General features: G+C 40.1%; 1 protein-coding gene across 1 annotated transcript in view; it reads right to left on the minus strand.

Annotated features, from left to right (window-relative positions):
* The window catches only part of LOC117434684 (low-density lipoprotein receptor class A domain-containing protein 3-like), a 74,722-nt gene that overhangs the window by 40,288 nt on the left and 16,131 nt on the right, over positions 1 to 18,303 (minus strand). Inside the window, exon 2 of the mRNA XM_059003200.1 lies at positions 8,249 to 8,395. Coding sequence (XP_058859183.1) covers positions 8,249 to 8,395 — 147 coding nt within the window. The remainder of the gene's footprint in view (positions 1 to 8,248; positions 8,396 to 18,303) is intronic.

Below are 18,303 nucleotides of genomic sequence, written 5' to 3' on the forward strand. Positions count from 1 at the left end.
TTTAAACCTGGTTCATTGTTTACAAATCATGAAAAAAATCGCCTTCTCTGGCCACAACATCGCATTTCATTCTGAATTTACAGACTTTCTGATAAAAAAACTAATCCATGTCTGGGAGGTTACTAGACGTCCTTTGCTTTTGACCAACTCTGAGGACACCTGGTTTTTAGTTCTGTGCGAATCATCCCATCTGTTAAATACCTGGACTGTATGTTAATGAAGTATGTTAAGACAATAGAATAAATGATAAAACAGAGAAATCATATATTGATTTAGGTTTAATTTAGAGGTATGAGGCTGGTTTAGTTAATTGATCATTAATGTAACACAATTTTTGTTCCTGGGTAGTAAGTGTTATTTCCTAATTGCTTATGCCTCAAAAGTATAGAAAATGGCTATTATTCCCCACAAACTTTGCTTTTGTGACCAGGACAGTGATATTTTGAAATTTACCTATTTCCAATGAGAAAACAGGCGAATTTGTGTCTTTTCGTTCACATAAAGTCAGAAAAAAACAACATATGAATCCAAATTAACATGTATTTATACTAAAGTAATACAAAAATGACTACAAAAGATTTAGAAGTGAGTAGTTTTTCGAGATTTACGATTATACTGTAAATCACTTTCACGAATCAGCCCCCAAATGTAGTCTCCCATCATGTTCTCGTTATACTGTCCTTGGTAGCGGCGTTCAAAGTCCAGTATATCCTGGTGGAAGCGCTCGCCTTGCTCCTCCAAGTATGCTCCCATGTTCTCCTTGAATTTATCACGATGAGCATCAAGGATATGGACTTTGAGGGACATCCTACAGCCCATTGTGCCGTAGTTCTTCACCAGAGTCTCAACCAGCTCCACATAGTTTTCGGCCTTGTGATTGCCCAGGAAGCCCCGAACCACTGCGACAAAGCTGTTCCAAGCCGCTTTCTCCTTACTAGTGAGTTTCTTGGGGAATTCACTGCACTCCAGGATCTTCTTTATCCGTGGTCCGACGAAGACACCGGCTTTGACCTTTGCCTCAGACAGCTTAGGGAAGAAATCTTGAAGGTACTTGAAGGCTGCCGACTCCTTATCTAGAGCTCTGACAAATTGTTTCATAAGGCCCAATTTGATGTGCAGTGGTGGCATCAGCACCTTCCGGGGGTCCACCAGTGGATCCCACTTGACGTTGTTTCTCCCCACAGAGAACTCGGTCCGCTGTGGCCAGTCCCGCCTGTGGTAGTGCGCCTTGGTGTCCCTGCTGTCCCAAAGGCAAAGATAGCAGGGAAACTTGGTAAAACCGCCTTGGAGACCCATCAGGAATGCCAACATTTTGAAGTCTCCTATGACCTCCCAGCCATACTCATCATACTTCAAGGCGTCCAGCAAGGTCTTGATGCTGTTGTAATCCTCTTTGAGGTGCACCGAGTGAGCCAGGGGAAGAGACGGGTACTTGTTACCATTATGGAGCAGCACGGCTTTGAGGCTCCTGGATGAGCTGTCAATGAAGAGGCGCCACTCATTCTGGTTACAGGCGATTCCGATTGCCTCGAACAGACTGGTCACATTGTAGCAGAAGCAGAGCCCATCTTGACGGGTGAAGAAGCTGGAAAAAGGTTGGTGACACTTCCTCTGATCTGCGACTTGCACACTTTCATCCAACAAGTTCCACTGCTTGAGCCTAGACGTCAAAAGCTCGGCATTGGACTTGGTGAGACCAAGACCTCTAATCAAGTCGTTGAGGTCTTTTTGGTTGGGGTAGTATCCAGATATGTATCCACTTAGGCAGTTGGAACTAAACTGAACTGGTGGGCTTAAGGCCCCTGTATTTATACTACTATTTATATTACTGGAAAGTTCTAGAAAGTTCTAGAAGTTACTCCAAGTTTACTCAGCACTGAATCTATCTGGAATGTTCTGGAAAATAGGTACATTTCAAAATATCACTGTCCTGGTCACAAAAGCAAAGTTTGTGGGGAATAATAGCCATGTTCTATACTTTTGAGGCATAAGCAATTAGGAAATAACACTTACTACCCAGGAACCAAAAAAAAAAAAAAAAATGTTACACGGTGTAATGCATTGATGAGATCTCACCTAGTATTGTTTCAAATTTTGGTCACCACATTACCAAAGGGACATTTTGGCTGGAATACGTAGTCATGTTGCTGAGGCAGAATCACTTGGATCCTTAAGACCGAACATGACAAAGTTTTGAGATTAATCCGATAGTAGGAACCAGACAAGTTTAGATGGGCCAAATGGCCTCCTCTCATTCGTACATTTTCTTATGTTCTTAATTAATTGTGGTAATTGTTGGACAATGTGGAGAGTTCTGTATAGACCTTGCAGCGGTGCCTCTGGTGCTGGTTCCCATCCAGCACACCCTGACTGTGCTTCCAGGGGAAGCTGGAGAGAGAGAATACAATTCAAGGAACACCGCGGCACCCTGACAGCGCTTCCAGGGGAAGCTGGAGAGAGAGCGAGAGAGACAGTGTACAATTCAAGGAACACCGCGGCACCCTGACAGTGCTTCCAGGGGAAGCTGGAGAGAGAGAATACAATTCAAGGAACACCGCGGCACCCTGACTGTGCTTCCAGGGGAAGCTGGAGAGAGAGAATACAATTCAAGGAACACCGCGGCACCCTGACTGTGCTTCCAGGAAGAGCTGGAGAGAGAGCGAGAGAGACAGTGTACAATTCAAGGAACAACGCGGCACCCTGACAGTGCTTCCAGGGGAAGCTGGAGAGAGAGAATACAATTCAAGGAACACCGCGGCACCCTGACTGTGCTTCCAGGAAGAGCTGGAGAGAGAGCGAGAGAGACAGTGTACAATTCAAGGAACAACGCGGCACCCTGACAGTGCTTCCAGGGGAAGCTGGAGAGAGAGAATACAATTCAAGGAACACCGCGGCACCCTGACTGTGCTTCCAGGGGAAGCTGGAGAGAGAGTACAATTCAAGGAACACTGCGGCACCCTGACTGTGCTTCCAGGGGAAGCTGGAGAGAGAGTACAATTCAAGGGACACCGTGGACCCTGACTGGGCTTCCAGGGGAAGCTGGAGAGAGAGTACAATTCAAGGTACATCGTGGTGAGCAGTTTGTGACCTGCCTTTAGAGGATGTGTGTTTGGGGGGTTAATCAACATCTTCTATTTGTATTCTTTCAAATAAATCGGAATATTTATTTTTAAATATATTTGACACAGTATTATCTAGTTCTTTGTTTGTTTTGTAGGCAAGAGTTGTAAATCCTGTGTAAGGACAGGAACAGAGTTAGAGAGGAAGCTCCTTCCCCCTGTGGGGAGAGGGACTTGGATTAAAAGGGTTTTACTTGGCAGCAGCTTTTATCAATAAAGAAGAACCCAAACAAAGCCTTCCTTCATGTCTGCTTTTATATACAGTAGATATTCTGTTTGACTGCCAGGGTTAATAATACAATATATTGGTATTTATTGGGTATTTTTAGAGACTTGGTTTCTGCTAGCCTGCACAACACCTTGGGGCTAACAGTCCAACTTTACCAACAATCTCCATTTGTTTAGGAGCCATTTCATTTCAACTAATTTCTCAGGACCATTAAATTGCTCATTCTAAAAGACAAGATTTTTTGGCACAAATGATTTAGATTGGACATTATACAATGAGTGCCCATGAACTACAGAAGAATGTATGTTCAATAGTCTGTTCAGTACTTTCCTGTAACAAATCGCTACACAAAGCCAAATACAGACTTGACTCAGACTTAAACCTATTTACTTTTGTATGGCCTTTATTAGTCTAATCAGTCACAAGCGACAAAAAAATGTAGTTTAGTACATAAATGTACAAGATATCTTAACCAGAACAGAGTTCCCAGGAACAATTTAAAATGGTCTGGTTTTTAATTCCTTTGTATCATATTAGTAAACATGCTGAAAATAAACACGCCTTGCTAAATGAGGAAACACTTCAAAACAAGCAAATTAGAGATGCAGTGCCCTGTTCATAAAACCTTTTTTAAGGAATGTTTTGTTGAGGACTAATTAAATCAAGTTAAAGAGGAATAAAATGCAATCTGTAGTTCACTGTATATTCAATAACAATATGATTGTGAATATAGTGCTGGACAAAAGTAAATTTGCATGGTTTACAATAGTGCTTTACTATGCTTTATTTCACTTCACTGTGCTTTGACTGTGGGCTAGGCTAGGTCTGTTTCACTGTAAAAAATAAAATAAAAATCTTATTCCATGACGCATCTTGATCTAAAAATAGATTTTCACAATTAAACATAATATTTATTACAAAATACTAGAAATTCAATCAATAAATAAATAAATAAATAAATAAATAAATAATAATAGCATTGTCACATTCAAAAGCAATAGTTTTCTTTACAGTTGTGCATTTTACTGTTATGTTCTGGGTGTCACCATTGCTCTGAACAACAGTTTAAACAGCAAAACACTGGGCACGATTTTTTTCCATGCTGGAGAGTTACATTTTCCCCATCCTTTCAATGCCTTCTTTCCCATCATTAACCAACCAGATGATCCCCCTAATGACTCTGACCCTGAAGACCCTGCTGAGATTAAATTAACTTGGACCCCATTCACACTTGTGTTTTAAGGCGGCCCAGGGCTGCCTCAGGGCCGTCTTTTCTCATATGTGAATGTTCCAAAAAAGAAAAGGCAGCCCAGGGCCAGCCTAGATTTAGGCCACCAAATTGAATGACCTGCATATGTATGAATGCAAAGCAGACTTAGGGTTCGTATCACACAACCAATTTTGTTATGTAGCTCAGTAGACACTCCCATGCTTGCAAAAGGTAAACAGTGCCATCCCCCACATACTCGTGTGCGAAAATATAAAAAGTGCATTCATAATGAGGCTTCATCTGTCACAATTACCTTTTCTTCCTGTTAATGACCAATAATGCTGGCGACTTGGCATATTCAGCCACCACTGTTTATTTTGCATGCAACGATATACACAGCTACAGAAGTGTGCGTCTTTACATTAAAATGCTCATCATTTCTTTTAGCTGCTTGCTTTTTTTACACACATAAAATACTGTTCTCATCCACAAATATTAAGATGGCTGATACACTATAACATTAAGTTAACTTTTTTTTTTTTAATATACCATATTACATTTTATAATGTATTTACTTATTTTGTCTTTGTTACTGTCATTGTTTATTATGCAGCCACTTTTTCAACACTGCTTTTTTCCTTGCATTAGAATTGTAGTGATTCACAATAGGTTATTTTTATTAAAGTTCTGATGCCACCTTTGAATGTTAACATCAATCTCTCTTTCCTACTTTCATCTGAAGAAGAGACCTTTGAGGTTTGAAAGCTTGTATTTAATTATTGTTTAGTTAGTCCAATAAAAAGGTATCACATTTCCTTCTTTTTTAATATACCATAACATTGCCATTATGCTGCATTTAAAAAAAAAAAAAAAATTAATAAAAAACATCTGCCACAAATCAAGGATTACAATATATCCCTGTATCTCTTCCATTCTGAGTGCAGGCTATCGTTCCATAAAAGTATAAATATATATTTATAGTGTCACATTATTTCCATATATGCCTTTTATTTGACAAATAGTAATAAATAACAATCATACTAATAATTTGTCATTTAGCAAGCCAAATGAGAGTAGCAACAAGCATTCAACCACCTTCAGCTTTTATGTTTGGGGTATTACTTAATTATACAGTACTGTGCAAAAGTTTTAGGCAGGTGTGAAAAAATGCTGTAAAGTAAGAATGCTTTCAAAAATAGACATGTTAATAGATTATATTTATCAATTAACTAAATGCAAAGTGAGTGAACAGAAGAAAAATCTAAATCAAATCCATATTTGGTGTGACCACCCTTTGCCTTCAAAACAGCATCAATTCTTCTAGGTACACTTGCACAAAGTCAGGGATTTTGTAGGCATATAGTCAGGTGTATGATTAAACAATTATACCAAACAGGTGCTAATGATCATCAATTCAATATGTAGGTTGAAACACAATCATTAACTGAAACAGAAACAGCTGTGTAGGAGGAATAAAACTGGGTGAGGAACAGCCAAACTCAGCTAACAAGGTGAGGTTGCTGAAGACAGTTTACTGTCAAAAGTCATACACCATGGCAAGACTGAGCACAGCAACAAGACACAAGGTAGTTATACTGCATCAGCAAGGTCTCTCCCAGGCAGAAATTTCAAGGCAGACAGGGGTTTCCAGATGTGCTGTCCAAGCTCTTTTGAAGAAGCACAAAGAAACGGGCAACGTTGAGGACCGTAGACGCAGTGGTCGGCCAAGGAAACTTACTGCAGCAGATGAAAAACACATCATGCTTACTTCCCTTCGCAATCGGAAGATGTCCAGCAGTGCCATCAGCTCAGAATTGGCAGAAAACAGTGGAACCCTGGTATACCCATCTACTGTCCGGAGAAGTCTGGTCAGAAGTGGCCTTCATGGAAGACTTGCGGCCAAAAAGCCATACCTCCGACGTGGAAACAAGGCCAAGCGACTCAACTATGCACGAAAACACAGGAACTGGGGTGCAGAAAAATGGCAGCAGGTGCTCTGGACTGATGAGTCAAAATTTGAAATATTTGGCTGTAGCAGAAGGCAGTTTGTTCGCCGAAGGGCTGGAGAGCGGTACACGAATGAGTGTCTGCAGGCAAAAGTGAAGCATGGTGGAGGTTCCTTGCAAGTTTGGGGCTGCATTTCTGCAAATGGAGTTGGGGATTTGGTCAGAATTAATGCTCTCCTCAATGCTGAGAAGTACAGGCAGATACTTATCCATCATGCAATACCATCAGGGAGGCATCTGATTGGCCCCAAATTTATTCTGCAGCATGACAACGACCCCAAACATACAGCGAAAGTCATTAAGAACTATCTTCCGCGTAAAGAAGAACAAGGAGTCCTGGAAGTGATGGTATGGCCCCCACAGAGTCCTGATCTCAACATCATCGAGTCTGTCTGGGATTACATGAAGAGAGAGAAGCAACTGAGGCTGCCTAAATCCACAGAAGAACTGTGGTTAGTTCTCCAAGATGTTTGGGCCAACCTACCTGCCGAGTTCCTTCAAAAACTGTGTGCAAGTGTACCTAGAAGAATTGATGCTGTTTTGAAGGCAAAGGGTGGTCACACCAAATATTGATTTGATGTAGATTTTTCTTCTGTTCACTCACTTTGAATTTTGTTAATTGATAAATATAAACTATTAACATGTCTATTTTTGAAAGCATTCTTACTTTACAGCATTTTTTCACACCTGCCTAAAACTTTTGCACAGTACTGTATATATCCTTCCCAACAAGCAATTCGCCACATTTTAGGCCTGCTTTTCGGTCACATACGTGAACGCGCAAAGGTGCCTTAAATCGCAAATGTGAACGGGGTTGCAGACCTAAATAGGCAGCGGCCCTAAGGCGGCCCATGAGACGGCCCTGGGCCAGCCCAGTAGTGTGAATGGGGTATAAGAAGTGCAAGCTTTGTATAACAAACAATCTGGGAATAAGACACAAGCTTCCTTTGAAAGGGGGAAGTCTTTTTTGGGCTTTTTAAAAGAACAATTTTAAGTCACATCCACCTTAAACCAATTAGTAGCAACCAATCAAATTTTGCAGAGAGCGGTCTCTTGGAATGCCATTAAGTTTACATTGATTTTTGTAATTATAAAGCAAAGTTTTAACATCCATCCACAAAGACTGAAGTACCACATAGTTCTTCACAATCTGCCTGTGTCTGACCAACTCCCTCTCTAATGTTTCACATTGCATTAAAATGGGGGGAAATTAGATAAAGAGATCTTTCTTGTCAGTAGCACAGGTGTAAATGTGCCCTGCAGTACTATATCCTGTTCAACTACACTATTTACCAACTTCGTACTGGAGAGAAACAGAACAATTGCACCGTTCATTCGTCCTGCAGACCTAACTTTCCCGACCGCCAAAACACACACGTTTCCAGGGGGCAATATTGCTCAGGAGTGATCTTAACTCCATGCCAATGGGTACGTTTTTCAAAAGTAGAACTTAGGGGATCCTTTCCCCTTGAACTTGTCATAATAATTGGAAAAGCTGACAAATGTCAGCCCCCCTCTGAAAACAACACCCAAAACTTTATATGAATCCGCTAATAAAACAGTAAAAAAAGAAAAAGAGAAACAAACATAACACAGACCTCAGAGCTCACAGAGCTCACACTCACTCAGAAACTCTGCCCATGCACTCCCAGCATGCACCACGAGAGAGAGAGAGAACACTCACGGCAGCCTCTTTCATCGCTCTCGTCGAAGCAGTCGGGCAGCCCATCACACTGCCAGCCCCCAGGGATGCACTTCCCATCTCCACACATAAAATTCCCAGGAATGTTGCACTCCGTTGTGAAGTTATTCCCAGGGAGCAGCTGGCTTTCTGAAAGAGGGAGAGAAGAGGCCATTCAGTTAAGGAAGCAGCGCATTTTAAAAGGCAGTTGCATTTCTGTTAATTTTCCGATTTTGTTTATGAAATAGATGCAGAGAAACAACACAAACTTCCTTAGATATATCAAGGTGCTTGTTGGTGTACTTACAGAAATCATTTTGCTATGCAGGGGTCAGCAATAGTGATGATTTCAGACCTCACTCCATTTCTAACTGTGTGCACTTAAATTGCTTGGAATTTTTTGTAACTATATTCTAATATGTGATTTATATGTTAACGGATCCCAATGCAACCCCATTCTCCCCTGAAACTGCACACCTTGCAATTCCTTCACAATCAAGTCAGTCTATTGAACTAGTGGACTATTCGTTGTTCCCCCTGCTAAGCAATACAACTTTAACAGGTTGTCCTTCATTGCTAACATTTCTCATTTTAAGTTGAAGATAAAGGGGTTTACAAAAATGTAAATGAGATATGAAAGACAAATGTTTTCATCATTCAAGAAGCATTTGTCAGAGTAAAAGTAGCTACGTGGTGATTTTGGACATCACAATAAATAACACAATTATAAATATCAGGACATTCAGCATCATGATTATCAATACAAAACAGCACATTTCACCTCTGACATCCGTCAAAATCTGAACACTCTGCTACCGATTTTGAAAAGGAGGCTGTGTGGTCCAGTGGTTAAAGAAAAGGGCTTGTAACCAGGAGGTCCACGGTTCAAATCCCACCTCAGCCACTGACTCACTGTGTGACCCTAACCTCCTTAGATGTAGTTGTTAGTGACTCTGCAGCTGATGCATAGTTCACACACCCTAGTCTCTGTAAGTCGCCATGGATAAAGGCGTCTGCTAAATAAACAAATAATAATAAAGTATTTAAAAACAACGTTTTCACACGTCTCTTTGTTAATGTTTTTCTACACGTGAAAAATAGCCTTTTTCCTCAGTGGAAAGCCAAGAGATATGCATTCTCACTGTAGTCATCTTGGGATGTCTGCATGCTAGCTGTTTGTTTCTGGAGGGTAAAATTAAATCAAAAAGCAGACAAACGCAGACATTTCCTTAGTTATTGCATTTCTCTCATTGTACATCTACCCAGCCTTAGGGCACCCAAGGTGTTCATGTGGTCCTAGTGCCCTACATTCTAAATGCAATACTTATTACAATAACAGCTAGAATGTCATTATGTTTTTTATTAGAAATAGCCTCACTTGATCCTTTACAACCAGTATCACCTATACTGGACAAAATAAATAAATAAATGAAACTGTCTTCTGTGAATAGATTATAATACCTGCTAATATTAGAAGGTAAAACACTTCTGAGAAAGCTGCACAATAAGAAGACTATTTCCCAGTGTGAAAACATCGTTTGATCAACATTGGCAACCAAAAATGTACTCTGTCCATCTAAATTTGAAATGTTGATGGCAGTAAATGAATACAGTTTGTTTACCGACGGTTCTGGCAGATTACACAGAAAATGTACAGGGAGATCGCAGAGAGGAAAGTCAGTTGGGTTAATTGGGGGAGAACTGCATTCCACATGAAATGTGCAGATCAACACATACCTCAGTGCCATGTTGCTGGTGCTGGATCACAGGGATTCTTTAAGACCCAACTGTTTTGAGATCAACCAGTAACTACCATTATAAGAGTTTACCATAGTAAATTTGCACAATAATTTTGCAGTTTCCCCTAGTTTAGACTATGCATTTACCACAATTTACCATGTTTTAATATGCTGTACAATACCTCCCTGCTTTCACTATGCTTTATTACATTTTGTTATGCTTTTACAATTGGAAACTTTTATAAGGGTAAGAATCAGAGCAGCACTGATAGGCCTAATGGCTTCTCTCTTGTTTGTACATTTTCTTGATTTCAAAACAATGTCTCTCCAAATTGCTCTCGTGTGTCCAAGCACATGACACACAACAACCTACAGTAGCATGACATTATTTTCTTTAATGAGAAAGCTCAGAGGAAGGAATACAAAGACTACCTGTAATACGGTTTCTTCACGGATGATGAACTCCACACAAAAAGCGAACTCCAGTTCTCTGGGTTGCTTGGGTCAGGAGAACAAACCGATCTCTTACCCAGAGATCATTGTTATAACCAGACATAATTTTCAACTCATTATCCAAATTTCGAAAATAAGACAGTAAAAAGGGTAAAGGAGGGCGGGATATAGGTGTGTGGAGTTAATTATCCTACCAAGAAACCATATTACAGGTAATCTTCATATTCTTACCTCGTATGATGAACTCCACACACAAAGTAAACCATACCAAAGGATACAGACAAGAAGGGCATAGGTTAGATGTTAGTAGGGGAAGCCACAAAAAACAAAAGTAGGCTGAGAGCAGTTATAAAGCTTAATAAAGGTATAGAAGGAGGCCCAGGTAGTAGTGTTGCAGATGTCCTGTACTGGGACAGACTTTAGTTTTGCCATGTTATAGTCACTCCTTTTACCGAGTGGGCTTTGAGAGAACCTGGAGCTTTTTTCTTTTACCAAGGCTGTAACAGAACTTGGTGCAATATGTGATCCAGTATGAAACTATCTTTTTGGAGACAGGTTTGCAAGCTGAAAGAGATACACAGTTGTCTTGATGGTCTGATAGAGAGTCCTATGTATGTAGAAATTCAGGGCTCTCAGGACATCAATTAGGAGGCCAGACACCACATCCTCAGATTTATGTTTTGGGTGGAAATCAGGATCACGACCCGATCCAAATGGAACTCTGTTACCACCTTTGGTAGGAACTGGGCTTTAGGCCTGCAGGCAATCCAATCCTTGGGAGACTGGGAGTAAGGTGCACTGATGACCAAGGCTTGCAGCTCACTTACCTTCTTGCTGAGGTCACTGCCACTAGAAATACTGTTTTCCAAATGACACATTTCTATTCACATGCAGCCATGGGTTACAACGGTGGTTCCATAAGTTTGTTGAGTACCAGGCTCCAGTAAGGGAAGATGCATTTTCTTGGAGGCTTTAGGAGGTTGACCCCCTAATAAATCTAGACACTGTAGTGTGGGAACCTACGGGGTGACCTTCCCAGCCAGATAGCACGTTGGAGATTTCAGCGATGTGAATCTTGATGGAGAATAGGGAAAGACCCTTGTGGAACAGGTGGCATGATAAGCAGTAGTGCAGAGATTTTGATTTTAAGCAAGTAGGATGTTTGTTACTTGTTCAGATAGCCCCTGGTTCCTCAGTAGGTGCTGTTCAATCTCCATGTAGCTAGTCGTAACAGTAAGAAATTGTGGTGGAGCACCTTCCTGTTCTAGAGAGCAGATCTCGGCTCCCCGGCAGGTGACCAGTATACCAGTTTTGCAGTTTATCGTGGTTTAGGTACATTACGGTACTGATAGCGTTCCTGTTATGCGGCACTGCAAATATCATAATTACAGTATACAGCGGTTAATGCTATGGTTGTGTTCCTATGAACAAAGTGAAAGAAAAGGTCATTTTCACATGACCACCTTTTTATTCAACATCCTGTACAAAACAAGTCTCAGTACTAGCCAGCCTTCTCACACTTGAACATTCCATCCATTTCAACCTTAAAGCCAGTCACCATCATGAACGCCATTTTGTCTTTGCATATTTCTAAAACATGAACATTTTTCTAAAACATCAACCGAAGAAGTTGATCTCCACCTAATTTATAACTGTGTCCTCTGGGACTGGTTTCTGTGTTGTGCTTAGTATTGGTTATTATTATTATTTATTTCTTAGCAGACGCCCTTATCCAGGGCGACTTACAATTGTTACAAGATATCACATCATTTTTTATACATGATTTTGACATACAATCACCCATTTATACAGTTGGGTTTTTACTGGAGCAATCTAGGTAAAGTACCTTGCTCAAGGGTACAGCAGCAGTGTCCCCCACCTGGGATTGAACGCACAACCCTCCAGTCAAGAGTCCAGAGCCCTAACCACTACTCCACACTGCTGCACTGGTTAAGGTTAACTGTAATACTTAAAGCCCCCCTATGTGTATTTGGATAGAATAGACACATCAGCACATACAGCATTCCTGATATTAGCGTGACAGTGTAACACCCATAATATTGTCATGGAATAAGAGCCAATAAAACTCAATGTACGCTGATCCTGAAAGAGGGTGTCTGAACCTTCAAGCCAGGGCAAAAACTGCACTGGAGACGCAGGTCTTAAAAAAAATATTTAGATAAGTATAGTGTTCTCTTCATCTGAGCACCCAAGATAACGGCTTTAATTCTGGGGAACTAAAACCAAGGCGAAACCGAGACCTTTAGAGTTAGTAACACATGTGATTTAATGTAGCTATCCAGTTGGAACTCACTGATTCGACCACCCCTGGAATCTACAACCCATTAAACCGACACCCAGAGCTGCAACAATTTGATCCCATTATAAAATATGAGAGAAATCTGTCACACTCGCTATCATGGTGACATTTCAAATTTGAGAGCTGAAATTATCAGCTAGGACACATACATGGACACTGCAAAAAATATATTAAGTATACTTTAAATAGTGAGTGAACTGCTTGTTTCGGTGTTTGTTTGTTGTAATGTTTATGGTCATTTAACATTAAACCTATTTAAAAAATGTTTTTTCTCTTTTTTCATTTTATATAAGCAACAGTTAAACCATCTGGTCAGATTATCGAAACAGTGTTTTCAAATTGAAAAATATTTTCTGAACAGTAATTTACTGTTAAATGTTACACAGAGGTGGCTCCCGAGTGGCGCATCCAGTAAAAGCACTCGCGTAGAGTGCAGGATGCGTCCTATAATCTGGACGTTGCGAGTTAGAGTCCAGGCTATTCCTTTGCCGACCAAGGACGGGAGCTCCCAGGGGCCGGCGCTCAATTGGCCGAGTGCCGCCCGGGGGGAGGGAGGGTTAGGTCGGCCAGAGTGTCCTCGGCTCACCGCGCACCAGCGACCCCTGTAGTCTGGCCGGGCGCCTGCGGGCTTGCCTGTAAGATGCTCGAGAGCTGCGTTGTCCTCTGACGCTGTAACTCTTAGGTGGTTGCATGGTGAGTCCGCAGTGTGAAAAAAAGCGGTCGGCTGATGGCACACACTTCGGAGGACAGTGTGTGTTCGTCTTCGCCCTCCCTAGTCAGCAGAGGGGTGGTAGCAGCGAGCTGAGCATAATAAAATAATTGGCCATTCCAAATCAGGAGAAAATAATAAAAATAATGTTACACAGAGGTATGTGCAGTATCTATGAAACTAACAATGAAAAAGACACAACCTGTTCCTGCCAGGAATCTTGTTTTGAGATAGTCAGTGTTTTGGTAAAATAATCCTAATTTCTACAGGTCCAAAGTTAAAACAGGTCATTTTTTGCTTTGTCCCACTCATTTTATTTTTCAGAATATAATTTACATGTTATTCTACAGCACCAGATTATCTAGAATATGTCTCACACTAAAACCTTGTTGTGCTTGAATTGCTAAAATCCACAAAGACACAGAGTGCCAATTAACACCACTGGTCACAGTGAGTTTTCAGTGCCAGCCTTCAACTCACATTGTACTGCCTGCTTTGAAAAAGTAGTATTGCATTTGATAAAAGCTCTACTGTATTTTGGGAGGTTTATCTTCAAAAGACCACCTGTTTACACTTGTTTTTTTAACCAACTGTTCCCATGGCAACAAATCTCATGAAATTGTTCATTCTAAAAGGTAGAGAGGAGCACAGTTGAGTGGATTCAGGAGAGTCAATAGAAACAATGCTATCACTGCACATGTATGAGAGAGCAGAGTTCTTGCTGCCGGTTTATATTCTTTACACTGGTAACATTTTGCCTAGGGTTGTAATTAATGATAAAGCCACCTCTCAAAATCCATCTCACAAACCTTGTTGAGAACATGTTGTAGGGAAACAGTTTGCCCGGTCTTGTGTTTCCTGTCTTAACTCATTGCTCTCCAAGAGCCACTAAGTAACCTAGTTTAGAGTGTTTAAACATTATCCAAGCCTTAAAGGTAACGACGTGCTTAAATGTTGTCAGAAATGTGCACGACAAATATATAATAATCTAAAACATCCTCTCAGAAAACAAAATTTGGTCCAATTGTGATTAAACAAGTACTTTTTCAAAGTCCTGCTGAGGTGAAATTAGCTACATATATTTAAAAAAATGCAACTACAAGTGGTTTTTATTCAGAAAAAATAACATGTTGACATTTTCCAGTGTCAGTCTTGTATGCAACCGATTTACAGTTAGTGGAAAAGACGTTCTGTAGGCACAGAGGATCCTGGAATGCACAGGTCACTTCCTGCCATTTTTTCCAGTGAAGGAAAGCGGTTCACACTGGCTTTCCACCACGCCAGTGGATTGCAATACAACACAGGGCAAGGCTCCCTGAAGTAACTTTCCAGTTCATTTCCAACTATTATCGTCAGGTTTTAGAACATAGTCTTCACCTAAAAGCACTGACATGGCACTATTCTTGTCTGCTCCACATGGTCTGTTAGCTGCTGGCTCAGTTGGTTCAGGTACAGCTACAGCACTCAGTCAAAACGCAGCACTAACTTCAATTTGGCCACGCCATCTTTACAATCCTCCCTTTTCTATTTTGACGACAGCTGCTCTGCTCCGCGTACAAACACCTGAAATCGACAGCTTGAGACTAGTTTGATAGACAAGGTTTCAGTCGACTAATCATGCCTAACCCGACCTCGTATGTTGCCAAATAAAAAAAAGTTACTGGCAGAGGAGTTGCAGAGACTGTATAAGCTTCTTCCTATTCCAGAGCACTAAAACAGGACATGACTAAATTGCACTAGCAAAGCATAATGAAGAAGCACAGCCCAGTATGGCGTGGGGTGCTTTCAGTTTATAGGTACTGTACCAATCATTTGGTATCTGACATTTTTGTGATCAGAATATAAAACTTTGCACCTATTAACAACGCATTTATTTTGCTATGCCCGATTGTGTGTGTAATCTAAATCCCTTTGGATTTCCTGTGCTGCTGCGTCTGTGTCCGCCAGTTTTTCTTTTACGCAAGTACATCTGAATGGATAGATACATTTTTGCAGGCAACTAAAAAGAAATGGGCCATTTACTAAAACAATGCAATGTCATTCCACAGGAGGAGACTGCATTTCAAGCACTGAAAGGCTTCACATTAAAAAATCATCCAGCGGAGGGAATGGGTAACAGCGGTTACACACAAGCTGTCTTGAGACGCACAGCAACATCTCATTGCAAACTCGGAGGCCTGAGTACAATGAATGCTGGATACCAAGCCTCGCTCATCATTAAGTATCAGGTAATTCAATGCATTCCAAATAGCGCCTAAGGGTTTATTTTACCCCAGCCAAGAGAGAGATTAGGTTACCCCTTTTGTTTAAAGCTATCCAACTCCTTTGAACTCAGGAATTCCAGGCCAGATTTTAACATTAACATATTTATGCATGAAGTCTTAAAATAGTTCAACACACTTTACTTATATGACACACTTCTAGTCCCTTACACATTACCTAACATCCTGCTAAAATAATGATCCCTTTCTGTGCTAGGTAAGTATTGTAACTGTTCTTTTTCTGGTAAATTAATTAACTGCATTAATGAAGTACAAAATCAAATGAACTTTTTTTTGTACGCTGTTTTGGATAATTATTGTATTAGAGCCTTGCTTCAATTCTCTATAAACTTGTTCTAAATCCGCACATGGTATCTTTCTGGTTCCATATTTAAATGGAAGACCATCATAAGTTATTTCACAATATAAAATCATATAAATAAAAATGCTATTTTTTAAGCTTATGTTAGGAAGTCCCAATGCTTTTAACCCAGTTACTTAAGGAGTTGTCAGAATTTCTTATCGTGTGTATCTAGGTCATCGCATGCATAGAACACATGACAGAAATCAAAAGTTAAAAACCATGTTTATAGTGCCAGAGTGCAGTCTTCTTTTCGTGATTATATTATCATTATACTAATACGTTAAACTAACAAGTTATAATCATGTTAAGCATACCTCGTAATCCTTAATCATTCTAAATAAATAAAAAAAGTGAATTCACTTTATGGTTAACTACTGTAAACACACAATATAAATGCTTGTTTACATACACACTTTCAATCTAAAAAAACAAATTACTTCTGTAATATTTTAACCATTGGCTTTATTAAATTCCAAAAAAAAAAAAAACATAACAGTACATTGGATTTGTCGCAGACTGATGTCTGATTGATTATAAAAACACTAGGATGACAAGTCTTAAAAATAATAATAATAATAATAATAATAATAATAATAATAATAATTACAGTGGTTATTGAAAATATGTTTTAAAAATTGGTTCTGCATTTTAATACAATTGCATATTTCTGTTTGCTTACCTTACATACTTGACAAGTCGTAAAAAAACAGGACAAAACAGCTATCAAGAGAAGTGCTGTTTTGATCAGTGTTCTAATCTAGTTTTGCAGTGTAGCAGTGTTCTAATCTAGTTTTGCAGTGTAGCAGTGTCCTAATCTAGTTTTGCAGTGCACTGGTATTATTGCATTGTCAGTTTGAAGTGCAGACAGTTTCCATGTGTACATTTTTCCTCAGGTGTAGCAGTGTGGGCTGAAACAGACTTTTGTTCTCAGCACCACACCAAGGTATTTTGAAAGTATTTACTCCAGTCTTTAATTTACTCTTAATTTACTTTATTCATCATAACTTCCTTTGATTTGTTCTCTACACTTTTGGCTATATGCCCAAGCATTCAGTTTGCCTTTTTGATTGCTGTATACTGCAGCCTCCGAGGCATATCCATCGTTGGTGCAGCCTCCGAGACATATCCATCGTCAGTGCAGCCTCCGAGACATATCCATCATCACTGCATGTATCATCCTGGGTTGCAAGGTCCGCCAGGGGTATGCCAGTATTCACAGGGTTAGCCAAAATCAGATCTGGGCAATGATGAGTCAGACAAATATTCCAGCTGCCTTCATTAGTGTTTATTAATTTATTTTGGACATTGCTTGAACGTTGTCATCTTTCCCCAAATGTTGGTCTTTTGTCCATAAGATCCAAGGCTATCCTGCCTTTAGTCTGTCTGAGCTCCTCCCACAGGGCAAGGTTTAGCACATCTGTACTGCAGATGGGTAGGCAACTCTATCAGCAACTACTAATTAAAAATGTTTAAAAAAGTACCACTACAAGGATCACTGTATCGATAAACGTATCGTCAAGAAAAATATTACGGTTCACTGTGTGACTCGATGAAATCGGCAGACATGGTGAATGACTGGGGGAGGGTCTAAGGTTGGAATTGATTATTGTGATATTACCATTAAATTGTTTACTATTGATTTTGTATTGTAAAAATATAAATATAAAATGAGTCTTGGCATCAGAAAATTACTTTAATTCAGAGAGCTTTGTTAATTTTTTTTTTCAAAAAGCCAACAAGCGAAAAGCAGACAGAAAAAAGAAGGGAGAAAATTGCAATTTAGTTAAAACATGATTTAAGATAATCTTATTAATTGTGATCTTCTTGAGACAATAATTTATGTCATTCTCGTCTCACCTTAATGAAACTTATAATTAAAAGTTTGGGAGGAGGGTCAGACACCAATCTCCGCATCACCAAATTGAATCGTTCAATTTACACATTAGCTAATTAAATTGTTAGCACTATAAATACCCTCTTCACATATCTCTCAGTTGCGTTTTGATTTCATCGTACATGCACGCATTATGGTCAGTATTCTGAATTATTCCGTTTCAGCGGAGCCGAGATCCACGCAACCAGTTCAAACAGCCCTCCCCACGACAACTTCGGTCGGCGGTATTACCACTCCAAACTTCTCTTCCCAGATGTCTGCTTCTCCTGTCTGCCATGGCTCCTGCCTGGCCACTCGATCCTCCGCAGCTCCTGACAT

This window comes from Acipenser ruthenus, chromosome 28 (genome assembly GCF_902713425.1).
Source record: "Acipenser ruthenus chromosome 28, fAciRut3.2 maternal haplotype, whole genome shotgun sequence".
Lineage (NCBI taxonomy): Eukaryota > Metazoa > Chordata > Actinopteri > Acipenseriformes > Acipenseridae > Acipenser > Acipenser ruthenus.